This window comes from Myotis daubentonii, chromosome 17, assembly GCF_963259705.1.
Source record: "Myotis daubentonii chromosome 17, mMyoDau2.1, whole genome shotgun sequence".
In the NCBI taxonomy this organism is placed as follows: domain Eukaryota; kingdom Metazoa; phylum Chordata; class Mammalia; order Chiroptera; family Vespertilionidae; genus Myotis; species Myotis daubentonii.
The window spans coordinates 34,461,230-34,476,752 of NC_081856.1; the positions used below are offsets into that span (position 1 = coordinate 34,461,230).

At 35.9% G+C, this 15,523-nt stretch overlaps 1 protein-coding gene across 2 annotated transcripts in view; it reads left to right on the forward strand.

Moving 5' to 3' along the window:
- Positions 1-15,523, forward strand: part of CSMD3 (CUB and Sushi multiple domains 3) — an 886,927-nt gene that overhangs the window by 523,668 nt on the left and 347,736 nt on the right. For both annotated transcript variants that reach the window (XM_059671887.1, XM_059671888.1), the window contains 2 exons: positions 3,772-4,098; positions 7,321-7,515. In XM_059671887.1, coding sequence (XP_059527870.1) covers positions 3,772-4,098; positions 7,321-7,515 — 522 coding nt within the window. The remainder of the gene's footprint in view (positions 1-3,771; positions 4,099-7,320; positions 7,516-15,523) is intronic.

Here is a 15,523-nt window from a genome sequence, read left to right on the forward strand (position 1 = left end):
ATCACATAAAAATGATAATACTATATAGCTTTAATAAATGATAAAATGCATTTAATAAAATACTTAAAATATGCTAACTAAAACAACTTTTAAAACTTTGGAAATGTAAAGAACACTTTTCACTATTTTAAAGAAAATTAAATCTTTCATCCTGATATATGTGACAATATTTTTCTTATATACCAACAATAGCTAATTTAAAAGTGTAATTGGAAGAGAATTTATTCACAAAATAAAGTTATAAAAATATAGAAAGATCCTTACATAAAACCAAATACCTCATAGAAAAAAAAAACTTATTAGGGAAGGAAATAATGAAAAAAATAAACACCATGTTCCTGAATGAGGAGACCTTATATTAAATATGAGAATTATATAGAAATTGCTTTGAAATTTCAATTAACATTTCTAATATAAATTTTTGGCCATTTGACCTAATGTATTGACATACAGATAGATTTTAAAAACAGGCCAGAATATATGTTTATGTAGATACCAAATTTATGTGGATAATAAAGATGTTTATGTGGATACTATAGCATTTTATTACCATAAAATCAGTGTGGTGCTCACAGACATATAACACTGGGTCAAAGGAAGTCACATAAAAATGGAATCTATAATAATAAAAGTATAATATGCTAATTAAACTGGACAGCCAAATGACCTTCCGTGTGTCCTTCCAGTTGACCTTCTGGACAAAGCCGGGGCTGCAAGGGCCAAGCCCCTTGCGCAAATTTCATGCATCGGACCTCTAGTCTAATATAATTAAGGCTTTAGACTATAGCAGCCCCCCCCTTATCTGAAGGATGATATGTTCCAAGGTCTCTCAGTGGATGCATGAAACAATGGGCTGTATCAAATGCTATATATTCTGTTTTTTATACATACACTATAGGCCTGGTGCACAGGATTCGTGCACAAGTGGGGAGTGTGGCCTGCAGGGATTGGCCTGCTCTGGGAGCACTGCTCATCCCGGTCAGCCAAGCGGTGCTCCCACTGTGAGAGCACACTGACCACCAGGGTGTGGCTCCTGCATTGAGTGTCTTCCTCCTGGTGGTCAGTGCACGTCATAGCGACTGGTCGATCGGTTGTTCTGGTTGTTCTGCCGTTTGCTCACTGGACTTTTATTATATAGGATAGCTATGGTAAAGTTTAATCAATAAATTAGGAAAAATAAGAGATACAAATCTCTATATATAAAAGTCTAAGCGACCAAACCACCGAACGACCAAACGACTGGTCGACCGGTTGCTATGATGCACACTGACCACCAGGGAGCAGACGCTCAATGCAGGAGCTGCCCCCTGGTGGTCAGTGTGCTCCCACAGCCAACCTCCCATGGTCCCTCCCACTGGCCAGCCCCCCAGATCAGCCCCGATGAGGGTGGGGGAGCAGCCAGCCAACCTCCTGCAGTCTTCCCCCCAACCAGCTGACCAACCTCTCATGGTCCCTTCCTCCATTTTGCCCCAATGGAGGGGGCCTGGCTTACCAACTTCTTGCAGCCCCTCCCCCAGACAGCCGCCCCCCGCCCCCGTCTACCCTGATCACCAGCAAGAAAAGGGACCCCACCTGTGTATGAATTTGTGCACCACGCCTCTAGTAACTAATAATAAAATAGAAAAGTGGTCACATATGTGATAAAAGTGAATGTAGTCTCTCCCTCAAAATACTGTATTGTACTCACCTTCTCACTTACAGGAAGCACTTTATGGCTTCTCTTTGGCGAATCTGTATTGCCAGCATCACCACTCTTGTGCTTTGGGTTCCTTATGAAGTGGAATAAGGGCCACTTGAACACATGCCCTATGATACGAATTCCTAGACGATGTATCTGATAACCAAGAAGGCTGCTAAGTGACTAATGGGTGGGCAGCATATACCAGTGTGGATAGCTGGACGAAGGATGACTCACATCCCTGGCTGGATGGACCAGGACTGATGGGATTTCATGAAGTTTACTCATAGTGACCCACAATTTAAAATTTATAGATTGTTTACTTCTGGAATTTTCTATTTAATATTTTCAAACCAAGATTGGCTGTGGATAATGGAAACCTGGAAAATGAAACTGAGGATACGGGGGCTACTATGTTATCTAGACGTCGACCTATCTTTCTGATGAGATTAGAGTGGTAGATTTTGGACAGCTCTTGCTCCAGGTGGGGATCATTTAGATCAGAGATTGACAAACTAAGGACTGTGGTCAAATCTAGCCTGAATCCTGGTTTTGTAAATAAAGTTTTGTGGGAACATAACCACTTACTTTCACTTACCTGTTGTTCATGGCTGCTTTCCTGTTTGCAGTGTCAGAGTTAAGTAGTTACAAAGGAGACCATGTGGAGTGTATACGCAAAGCACTTACTATCTGTCCCTTCACAGAAAAGGTTTGCTGACCCTTAATTTAGATCAAGGCTATAGAATCAATGATTTCCGGATGCAGTCAGGTAATAGTGTGAAGAGTGAACAAGAAGTGATAGGGAATTGTAGTGTATTAGAGAAGTTAGAACTCCAGGTTTTTCCCCCTCGAGTGTGAAATATGATGAATTTAAAGGTGATTTTATTTTTTTTTTAGGCATAAGAAAAGAATAAACCAAACACATTTGCAGTCTGGATTCAGTCCAGTGGTTCTCAGTTTCCAAGTCTTGGTTTTAACTTCTAACATAATTATATACGGAAAAAGCAAATTGAAATTAAATAGTATATATAAAAATGATAAATTTTATAATTTATATATTTTGATTATTCTTTTTACATATTTTACATAAACTACATACATTTAGATATAAATTAATCTTTTTTATTTCTGTAGAGAGATAGAAATTGCTCATTTTTCTATCAAATAAGAAGGTAAAATAGTCACACCCTTTTATGCTGGTAGGGGTATTGTACTTACTAATATATTTGTTACATTTCAGTATAAATTAATACAACTTTTCTAGGCAGAAATTTAGCAAAATATTTTGAGGCATTTTTACCCTTTGTAACTAAAATTTGGCGCAAAATTGTATGAATTCAATTTTGTTAAAAACATGTAATGAAAACTGGAAGAAAATGCATCATTATATTAACTGATGTCCTCTGTGTGATCATTTACTTTTCTATTTTTTTAATCCTCCTTTTGATTTCTAAATATTCTATGTGAACCTTTAAGTCAGATGTTTTTAAAAGTTAAAAAAAGAAAACTGGAGGTGGGTGGGTACTTCGACTTAGTATGGTGTGAGAGTTTACTTGTTTTTCCAGTGTTAGCCACAGGGGTGGCAATTATAAAAGTTAATGTATTTCCTTATCTGTGTTATAAACTATCAGAGCATCCCTTGACATGGTAAGAATGAAACTCACCAATACCACTGTTATTACAAATTTTCTCTGGGCTACATCATCCCATTTCTACTAATAGTCACAAAATATTTTGTTGCCTTCAATTATTTCATAAGCATATTGCTTTCTATGATATCTCAAAAGATTTCTCTAATATTATTTCTAAGTACAGTCCCAAAATTGCGCAGCATTCTAACACAAACATCATAAATGTCTAAATAAATAGCTGTTATTGCTCCAATTATATTTTTGCGCATATGTAAGCATACAGTCATCTAAAATACTAGTTGCCATTTCTGATATGTAAAAAGGTAACTTTTATTTTCTGTCTTATAAGATATTTTAAACTGTTAGTATTTTTCCAGCTGTAATTGATTATCATAATTGTAGCATATAAGGTAAAATATGACTTTTTAACATTTATTCTATTTTATAATCTTCTTTTCACAGTCCCTTGCCTCTCTAACTTCACTGCACCGATGGGAACAGTCCTTTCTCCTGATTACCCGGAAGGATATGGAAATAATCTAAACTGCATCTGGACAATAATCTCTGACCCAGGGAGTCGGATACACCTTTCTTTTAATGACTTTGATCTGGAATCTCAGTTTGACTTCCTTGCTGTTAAAGACGGTGACTCTCCAGACTCCCCAATTCTCGGAACCTTTACTGGGGCTGAGGTGCCCTCCCATCTTACTAGTAACAGTCATATCCTGCGGCTGGAATTTCAAGCTGACCACTCAATGTCAGGACGTGGCTTCAACATCACTTACAACAGTAAGTTCATGTTTTACATATGACGTATTTCTGCAAAGCTGAGCTAGACAGGAATCATGCAAACAAGCTCTCTGCTTCCATAGATGAGGAAACGTGAGCAAGTTATACACATACTTGGGCCGGGGATGTTCATTTGGTCCTGATTGCCAACCATATTTTACTCCCTAATATGTATGAGAGGCCTGCTATTAAGGGAATATGTTTCAAATATCATTGTTATATCAGCCAGTATGTTAACTTATTTAAGTCTTACAGTGGGGGCTTGACTTACGAGTTTAATTCTTTCCGTGACGGAGCTCGTAACTCAAATTACTTGTATGTCAAATCATTAAAGTGAACGAGTGAGACAAGTGATGCTGGGCTGATGTTGTGGCGTTCACTGTGACGTTCGCCGCGCCAACTAGCGGTGGGGTATCTGAAGCTGGCACATAACCCGAATTTTAGCTCGCAACTCAAAGCAAAAAATCGGCCGAGAGACGGCTCGTATCTGGAAAAACTCATTAGCCGGGACACTCGTAAGTCAAGGCCCCACTGTATAAGCATAACCTCAAACCTACTATATATCACAAGTTTTGTTCTGTTATTAAAAGGGAGATAGAACTTTTCTTAAAATATTTATAAACCAACAGGAGACATTAACAAATAATAACAGCCCAGAATTATAATCTCAAAGACAAGTTCACATGGCAGGAAGCAACACGACGAAGGATTAATTTAGGGGCAGCAGACCACTGAGCTGATTTGGCAAAGCCACCAAGGAGGAAAAATACCAGCCCTTAACAATTAAAAATATGAGCTTTAAAGGGAAACTATGCAGCATCAAGTCTTGGCTTTCTGCATATTCAGGTTTAATAACTGAGCCTCAGTGTCCTTGTCACTGAAACCCTACTGGGTTTCTGTAAGGACTAAAATAGATGATGAATGTAAATAATTTAGAGCATATGGTACTTAATAAATTATCAAAAAACATCAGCTCTTATTGTTTAGTTGGCTTTTGACTATTACCTTGACATTTGTTAGTATATTATTTTGTTTATTATATTGCTCTAGATTTGAGATGTCGTTGGGGTTATTTAGCTATTGTCTATCACTCATTCTTGTATTTCAAAACAATGGATATTCTTTTCCTGAAAAAAAAAATAATGGCATAAATATAACCAAAGGATGAATTACATAAAGGGAAAACTATCTTAGTAGGTCAATATACTTAGATACTAATGCTTCTGTTTATAAATGTTTTACCTGAAGCTATAGAATACTAGTGATTTTCCTTAAAACTACCACAATATCAGATATTAACCAACTTAATAAATTGATATTTAAGTGTCATGTAACAATAGGATTTAGTTTTCTGCTCTTTACAAAAGAATTACACCCCTTACCCAGGTCCCTGTCCATTCCATTCTGAGCTTTGGCATTTAGTAATAAAACACACTTATTGTCTTTTCAAAGTGTCACTAGTGGTGAATACTGTTGCTAATAAGTGTCAACATGTAATTGCATAACATTAAATTGGTGATGATGTGTGTCAGAGAGACTTTCTATTTACAATTGTTGCTTTATCTGGAAGTCCTTTTTGAATTTAATTTAATCTAATATATATATATGTGTGTGTGTGTGTGTGTGTATAACATACAGTTATAGGGTATCCAAAAATGTATATACGGTTTTAATAGCTGATAGCTCAATTTTGAAAATGAAATGCATTTTAATAAACAGTATCTCTATAATTATTCAAAGTGTGTGTGTATACATTTTATGGGATACCTTATATTAATAATTTTCAGTTTGTCTTAAATGAGTATTTTTAACTTCAATGTTTTGGTATCTTCAGGGTATTATGGAAATATGCCTCCTTGTTTCCCATTTTGTTTATCTAGTAGATAATTTAATTCAGCATATGTAAATTCTTATATTTAGTGTTTACTACTAAAATTTTTATTTATTCCTAAAAAATACCTATCAAGAATTTTGTGTAGGAGCAACTAGGCTTAAGCAAAAATGTGTTTAAAAGCACAACAGAAAACAATGATTCGATATGTGTACCTAAAAAGTATATTTTATATATTAAAGAATTTAATATTGTTTTATATTGTTTAACTTAAAAATGAGAATGGATAGTAAAGTTATAGAATTCATGAACAATATCAAAGTGATGATTAGTGAGAATATTTAGAATAACTGCATGTACTTATGCAGTCTGAATATAATAATGTGAAGTTATAAACCCTTTGTAAAATGTTTTATACATTTAACCTTAGCTACTTTAAATATTCTTCCATTTATATTATACTAGTTTAAAAATTTATAGTATATATTGGGTCATCCAGATAAGAAAGGAGAAAAATTTGTAGTCCTCATGCAATCTATAATCTCTGAGAAATTAAAAAAATACATTGTCATTCCACTTCTGCTACTTGCTGTGACTGAGCTAAAAATTACACACTATCCTATTTTACCTTGTGGGAGACAGAAGGCTCTGAATTCAAGAACTCACATTCTCTTGAGAGACAGACATATAACCCAAGATACAATATGTTGTTGAGAAAAAATGAAAACCACACCAGCAGGTACATTTCAGTCCTATCTTTGATCTGAGGCAAGCTCTTTAGCTTTTTCTGAATCTCGCAAAGTGGTGATACTTTGCTCAGCAGGCCGTTCTAAATGTTAAATGAGATAATACCATTTCTAAAGCTCCTATCATAGTGCCTAAAACATGGTGATTACGAAGAGTTATCTCTTTTCCCTTTTCCTAGTTGGCAGAAAATAGGTGACATATGGCAAATGATAAAGAGCTTGTAAGACCTTCATGCTAGATTGAAACATTTCACTTTAATTCCCACAATGAGATGATTCCTTCATTCCAAACAGTGGCTCATAAGAAAAGTCTGCAACGGTATAGAGTTAACCTGTTCTGTATTCACATTTGTTGGAATTCTGACTAGCTTTTACTGAAAATTTTAGCATAAACTAAGCCTAATAGTGTCCGGAAATAAGCAGAAACAGTTCTATTTTGAAATCTTATGAAACTAATATTTTAAAGCCATCACTACTATTGCACATTACAGATTGGGCAGAGGAGAGCCTCCAATTTTTATTTATTTATTTTTTAAATAAAGGCTTTTCTAGATATAAACATAACTTTTTTTTAAAATCACTTTTACTCAACCCAGGTACACAAACGATCTCTTATACTGTTTGTTTTTGTTTGCTGTTCTCAAGCATTTGGGCATAATGAGTGTCCTGACCCAGGAATACCAATCAACGCAAGGCGGTTTGGGGACAACTTTCAATTGGGAAGTTCGATTTCAGTCATTTGTGAAGAAGGATTTATTAAAACCCAGGGAACGGAAACAATTACATGTATTCTCATGGATGGAAAAGTGATGTGGAGTGGACCAATTCCAAGATGTGGAGGTAAGCACAATGGCCAATGAAAAATATAACACCATCACGATTATGCCCTAGAGACCATAACAGGAAATGCATTGTTCTGCCAGAACTGTTGTGGTCTTTTTCTTGAAATATGAGTTTTATACATTATACATATAGTAATTAAATAAATTATACTTTTAATTTTCCATGTTAAAATAATTTTTAGAAACATTTTAGAAGTTTCCTTTAAAAAGAGCTCTTAGGAAAAGATACACATTAATAAATGGTAAATATTGATTGCATGTGTAAATTCTCTTTAGTATGCTTTATAGTTAGAGTATATTATACTTTATATAGTTCTATTCATTATTTTTTAGTATTTTAACCATTCTTGGTATAAACTTACTTAATTTTCAAGAATGTGCTATTATTAATTACAATAAATTTATGCTAATGAAGCCATTATTTAAAGTTTATAATTTTTGTAGGCATGGTTTGCTATTTTTTTTTCAATTTAATTGGCCCAATAAAATGTAGTCAAGAAAGTTCAGGACAATATATATGTGTTATATATAATGTTTGGAAGTATATATCTTTGAATATATATACTCATATAAAGTCATAAATTATATTAGTAAGAATGAAGGATGATCATAGGAAAAATAAAATACTTCAAGCATATATATAGTATATCAATTTAGGATTATAGGAATATGGGTGGGGGCTTTATTTAAGAATTATCACAGTAGGAATTAACATCCTAAATTCTACTGTTTTCCTTCTACTCTCATACTTACGGTTATAAATCTATTTTATTAAAAAAGATATAGTAGAGTTTTTACTTAGAGTTTTTACTAAGAGTTTTTACTAAGATATTGATGAACTATAACCAAAAAACACCTTTTAATAAATCACCCTGTAATGATTAGGTGATAATATTTTAATGTTTTCTTCTTTTTCTTGCTTTCTCAATTTTTATTTTTACCTGTGATCAAATTAACAATGCAACCTGTGTGTTCTCAGTTCCTAGTTGATAAATTGAGACTATTCAATATGTACTATTCAGAAGTATAGCAGACTTAATTGAGTAATACAGCCTTTATCTATACATGCTGAGTTTCACTGAATGAACATTTCATGATGTCTCATGATGAAGTAATCCAGACATGCGATTATGTTTTCCTATTAGCCCCTTTAATTTCCTCCCTCCTTTTTTAATGCCTTTCTCATTTCTAATACCTGGAGTGCGGGAGGGGGCAAACAAGATGACTTCACTGTTCTCCAAACCTCAAATGTTATAGGCTTATAGTAGGGGCTGCCTTGCCAAGGGTTATGAATGTGCTATTTTGTTTAACAAACATAATGGATTTGCACAATAAAGGACTGAAATAAAAAGGGAAAATGGAAAGTAATGTTTAATTTTGCTCAACATTCTTTGCCCCTTAATTCATTTCTTATTTTAGCACAGTTCCTGAACTAGACTTGGGGAATCAGTCAGGAAAGCCTTTGTTAGTATTTGAAGGAAAAGTGGGAGGAGGGAGAAAGGCATTTGTTTCAGGCAGAAGGAACGGCACTGGTTCCATGTGACTGGAGTGGAGAACAGGGGTTTGATGAGTAACCAGTGGGGTCAGGAGTATGACCTGCTTCATAAACAATGCTAAGCAGATTCAGAATTATCCTGCGGGAAGCCACTTCAGCTCACAGGTGACTCGATCTGCGCCTCTCTCTCCCCACACTGGGAGCTGTTTACAGTCCCAGTGGACAGGCACAGAGACCACCTCCAGGTCATTGTTGAGGCTTGTTGCCTTGAGTGTTGGTTTAGGAGCTGCTTGGTGCCTAGCTGCACGGAGAGGTACAAATAATGAGGTTGATACAACAAATCATTTTATGAATTTCTGCTTAATATGAGAAAGCAATTTCAGTGATCATTTTCACTGTGAAAAACTAACGGTATTAAACTTTTAAAAATAAGTAAAACAAAATATTTAGAACTATCATTGGTCATAGGCCAGTAGGGCCCTCAGAAATCCTAACAAGAACTTGATGAAAGTTTCTGAAGTAAAAGAATCTTTTTCTTCTGCATGTGAGTGAAGTTCCACGCAGTTGGCTGACCTGCCAAGTTCTAGATCGAACGCTGAGGTAGGGACAGGATAAGGTTGAAGCCGAAAAGGCAGAATCATGGTGGGCTGGAAGCACCCTGACCACGGCACTCACCAGGGTACCTGCCATACCAGGCCATGTTTGGAGCCCGTTTCCTCCCAATAAAGCAGACTGCTGTCAACTCCTGTATAAATAAGAGGAGTTTCATTGCTTGGATTCTAATTAAGGATTGTAAAGAATTCCTTTAGCTTTGCCTCAGTTCTATTTAGGTACTAACAACAAAAGCTTGAGATTAGTTGAGGAAAGTTTCTTTTTCACTGTTTTCTTTTTTTTTTTTTTTTTTTAATAAATCACCCCTTCCCCCTTCGCCCTTCCCCAGCCTTCCTCTCAGCCACTTCCACTTCCACTGAGAACTATGTCTGGGAGCCCTCTGCCTGTTTACTTGGTTCTTCAGGTGGTCCATATTTTGACAGAAAAGTTTTGTTTATCATTTATTATAGTTTTTCATTTAAAGTACTATCACTGCATTTAAAGTACAATACATGCTTCATGTTTTTGCTAAAACTTTTTTATTATCATTATATAGAATATGTTATATAAGTAAAATACATATTTACTTGTTCTAATTAATGCAAATAAATTTCTACTTAAATTTTATTATCTTTACACAAAACATTCCAAAATCAAATGCATCATTAGAAGTTGCATATGTGGCCCTGTCTGGTAGGCTGCACTGAAAGGTGTGGGTTCCATTCCCAGCCAGGGCACATGTGGGAGGCAACTGACTGATGTTTCTCGCTCCCTCTCCCTTCTTCTCTGTCTTGAATCAATGAAAAACATATCATCGGATGAGGATTTGAAAAAAAAAAAAGTAGCTTATGTGTATGGATTGCTGTGTGTTAAAGTTAAAAAGTAGGAAGTTATTTTTTTTAATTGGAATTTATAGAGCAAGGGAGATCAGTATAAAATGTTTTCATAAGGAAATCCAAGGCTTCAACCCACTCAAATATCGCCCTCTTTCTACAGTTCCTCTCTACCTCAATTATCTAGAAATTTAGACATATTGCCAAATTAGTGATTCACTCATGTCAACCAGTCTTCAACCTTAAAACTGTGGAAAATCTTTGAGAAAAGTGAAAGGAAACTTTTTATTTGCCCTAGTCCTTTAATAAGGATTGTTTAGACCAAAGGGAAATATGAGATCGTAATATGTTCCAGTTCTATGATCCCACAGCTAAACTTAGATTAATTTCAGATTGTTGAACAGAATTGGGTTATGTTTTTATTCACTGACCTGAGGTTCAACATTGCTGTGAAACTAAGGATAGATTTAGCCTATCTTTGTTAAAATTTTAATCTTTCTCTAGATGGGTTGATCAAATTTCTCATGAGGATCAAAGATTAGCTGTTTATTAAAGCCTTGTGATATTTCCATTTTGCTAAATGGAAAACAAAATACATGAATCACTGTACTCAGCATTGAAATCATTGACTTTGAATTCCACAGTCAGCCTCACTGAGGCTAGTGACAATCAAGGACCCCTATCATGCTTGGACTGTAGCCTAAATGTAACTGTCCCTATCTGGGGCCAGTCTCTGCCTGGTGTCCCCTTCAAAGATACATCCCAGAGCCATGAAGAATGGTGTAGATGGTTATCCCAGATCTCCTGGCACAGGGATTTTCGTGATGTACCACCTAGGACATTTCCTAAAAATCTCCCTCCACTAAAGTCTCCCACTCATAGCAGCTGCATAAACACTCTTCCTTTCTTGCTTGGCAGTCTCATCATGGCCCTGCTGCCCTTACACTCATCTATTTTTCTCTTCAACACAGTCCATGCCCCCTGTTGGGCACCTGTGAGCCTCCTCACTAAATCCAGAAAGTGAAATTTTTCTCTTTACAATCTCCTCCCTTGGAATTCCTCTTACCACACCCTTCTCTTTCTCAGAATGTGGACAGCATTACTTTCAGCAGCCTCTGAGGGCACTGCCAGGCTCACCCAGATTGCGTTTTTCAAAGTCCCTTCTACCAGCCTAGGTTCTGGGACATTTTGAAAAGGGAGGGAAGAGGCATGACATAACCACATTTAGTTTTATTTCTCTTTTCACCTGTATATGTGCGTAGTGTCTGTATGTCCTGACGTATGGATAAAACGCTGCTTTCACATTATTATCTTTGTCAACGGAGTAGTGGGCAACTAGATTTCCTTTACTGCACCGTGTGAAGCAAACTGGAGCCACTCCTGACCCTCAAATCCTGGAATCCTCTTATCAATGAGGAAAATCCCAGAAGATTTCTAGTCACTGGAATTTTCCTTGTGACCAGAACTGCTATATAAAAGGCAAAATTTTAGGTAAAATATTTGACCCACTCAGAGAGGCCATCTTATTGGACTTTGGGAACCCCATTAGTTTTTGCCACCTACATTCTGCCTGAACAAAGGCCAATCCAAAGAGCTGAGCCTGCCTTATTATCTAACCTCAAATGATCTTAGCATCCTTGTTTGGGCTTCTTTCTTCATTGTCTCTTTTTACCACTTTTAGTTTAAAATCTTTATTTTGAGGCTTTCTTTCTTAAGTACAGCCACAGTTCAATCCTTTTTTCTCAGCTCTGGTTTGCTTCACCGGATTGATGACTCCCTTTGTAGGAGAGCTTGAGTCTGTGGTTATTTTGTGAATTGGCCATAAGTCCACCCTGCCATGAACTTGTTACAGGTGTTTCTGATCCTCCCATCAGTTCCTAACTTTTTCCTAGTGAATGTCTAGCTTTTAACCATTTCTGAGTTTGCCTTATATTCCAAACATATCATTCCAACAAGTTGCACTGAGCTCAAATTTCTCTGAATATTTATTCCCCCGATATGGTGAGGCTGACTGCCATTAGGAAGAGGTTTTGATGGGTCTGAGTCCACAGAGAGCACCTGCTGCCCAATGCTGTAATCAGGAGTCAGGACCTCAGATGCTTACACTAGCAAGGCAGTAACAGAAACTCATTAAGTGAGTGGATGAAGCAGACTACCTACCTAAGTGTAAGATGTGATTTCTCACTTTTTATAGAGACATAGTTATAAGTAAATATTTTTCTATTTAACAATAATAACAATAATTAATAATATAAGAAGGATATCATTGACAACTGACAAGTGTTCTCATTAGCCCATTTAGTCCCTCATGAACAGGAAATGGCATGTTATAAAAGGTAAATGGCTTGATTTAGTGATTACTGAGGTCACTTTACTTGGTAATCCAACAGCAGCCACTAAACCCTGGGGGAGTGTGATAGGCTAAAGGAGTGAGTAGAAGCCATAGACTCTTTCCCTTTTGAGAAAACATCCCAGTGTTCCAAGAATTTGGTTGCACTTCGAACTTTCATAAGAACCATTCTCCAGAGAGTTATTTCATGGAAAGTCTTTCGAGTTTCTCCTTTTTGTAAATTTGTGTAACACTGCTCAAGGCTGACCCTCTAGCTCCCAGAGTCTAGCTGGCACACCCTATCCTGAACTGTGCATTCTCCACAGATTGTCAATTCAATCTCAGAGTAAGTCTCTACTATAGCCTTTGGGTTTGCATTGCTATTCTGCTGGTATCTGATTTCTTTCCACCATTTGTCAATACGATATTTACCAATAATTGAGCTGCCAATGTTGCTCAGTTGAGTAGTTTGACTTGATTCAGGAACTATAGTTATTCAAGAAGCATTAACAAATAATGGAGATTTTTACTTTGTTTTTTTCTTTAGAATTAGAATAGAATAGTTTTATATGGTGCAGTAAACAGATGACTTATCTTTCTTAGCCATCTCTTCCCTTATTTTGCCATTCAAGGTAGCTGATACTTGTAAAAATCATCATCATCATCATCATCATCATCTTTCTCTCTCATGATTGTACACACAATTCTATCATAATGAAATTGTTCTTTCTTCTCAGTTTTATGTCCTTACTCATATGTATTCAGAAACTTTCCTCCATACTTAACCCTCAGGTTAACATAAGACCTACCCAATCCACTGTACTCTGCCCTCAGGAAAAATTAGTTAATCCATCCTAATAGTTTTCAGTTAAGATTCTGCCTCCTTGGAAGCTTGGTAAATACAATCTTTTATTCATTATGAGAAATTATACACTGTCTTAAAAACAAAAAGAAGAGAGACATCAAGTTTTTGACTTATTTTCAAGCTAACCTCTGAGTTGTATTTCTATTTTATAAATGGCTGCTTCTGTATTTGCCAGTAATAAACCAACCAATGCATCCCAAAAGAAATTGAAAGAGATACCATCCCATGAGACTCAGAGCAAAACACAGAAGTTCTCTTCCTAGGTGTCAGAGAGCACTAAGTCATCTAGAACTTTTTGATTTAAAAAGCAAGACAGTTGGACATAAATTGTCTCCCACCTCTGTTTCGGTCACAGAAGAAAACTGTTCCTGAGTATGAAGATTTATTATTTATTGGTGAATGTCATTTTTAATACTACTAAACTGTACTCATACAGACTGAAAGATGAGAAGGATTTATTTGCAGACCAAAAATGAGAGTTGGGTTAAATTGTATTTATTATTTTGTTATAAAATCTGAACTGTATACCATTTACCTTTTTTAAAATGAAATGTCTCTTTATAGTTTAAAGCTATAAAATTATTCATGGGAAAAAAAGTTATACAAGTCTAAAATTTGTATATTTTCTTTTTAATATTTTATTTTATTGATTTTAATTTATTTTTATATATTTTTATTGATGTCAGAGAGGAAAGGAAGACAGTGAGAGAGATAGAAACATCAATGATGAGAGAGAATCATTGAACAGTTGCCTTCTGCATGCCCCCCACTGGGGATCGAGCCTGCAACCTGGGCATGTGCCCTTGACTGGAATCAAACCTGGGACCCTTTAGTCCACAGGCCAATGCTCTAGCCACTGAGATAAGCCAGATAGGGCAGTTGTATACTTTTTAAATTTAATTTTATTAAATATATTATTCAGGCTCATTTATTTTCTCTTCCTGGTTTCTCCTCATGTCTTTGATCTCTGCTAGTGTGTGTTGTAGTGCTAGCTCATAGATGTTTTTTCTTCTCTATTTCCACTTACTCTATTAGTACTTTTTATCCAGTCTTTAACTTTAAATAAAGCCCTGTACGGATGTCTCTCAAATTTAAATCTCCAGGTTAGTTCTTTTCCCTGACTCATATATTTGGCTTCCTACTTAAAGTGTCCACTGAGGCACCTCAAACTTATCCTGTCAGAAACTGATCTGATCACTCCCAATCACTCTAAACATGCTACTGTTACAAACTTTCTCCATCATCATTAATAGCACTCCCCTTTTCCAGTAATTCAGGCTGAGACTCTTGGAGTAATTCCTAACTCCTTTTTTTCTATAACAACCAACCATATGTAATCAATTAGAAAATTCTCTTAGCTCTATCTTTGAAATATATTCAAAACCCATCTACTTCTTTCTTCCTCCACTGCTGACAGCCTGGTATCAGCAATCATCATACCAACTCTTGTTTACTGTGATAGGTTCCTAACTGGTCTCCTGCTTCTGTTCTTATTACTATTCATTTCAGTAAAATTGGTTTGTTGTTCAGTTCACTTATTACCAGGGATTAATTTCTTCATAGTCATTTCTCCTCTGGGACTCAGAGGCTCTGATGCATGTATACTATCTGCTTCTCTTCTTTTTATTTGGTTCTTTGTCTTTTACGCCCTTTGAACTGTAGCCAGCAATGCCCTCTTTGATCTAAAACAATCCCCTCAACAAAAATGGAAATGAAATACTTGCCTTCTGGATTACATGGTCATGTTCTTGAATATAATTAGGACATAATACATTCACTGGACTGCTTTAAAGATAAAGAGGATTACATTCAATAAAATATGTTGGAAGAGTTGGATAAATGCTATTGGCTCAAAGCTGTTGATTTAATTAAGACACTGAGTTAAGACTAATG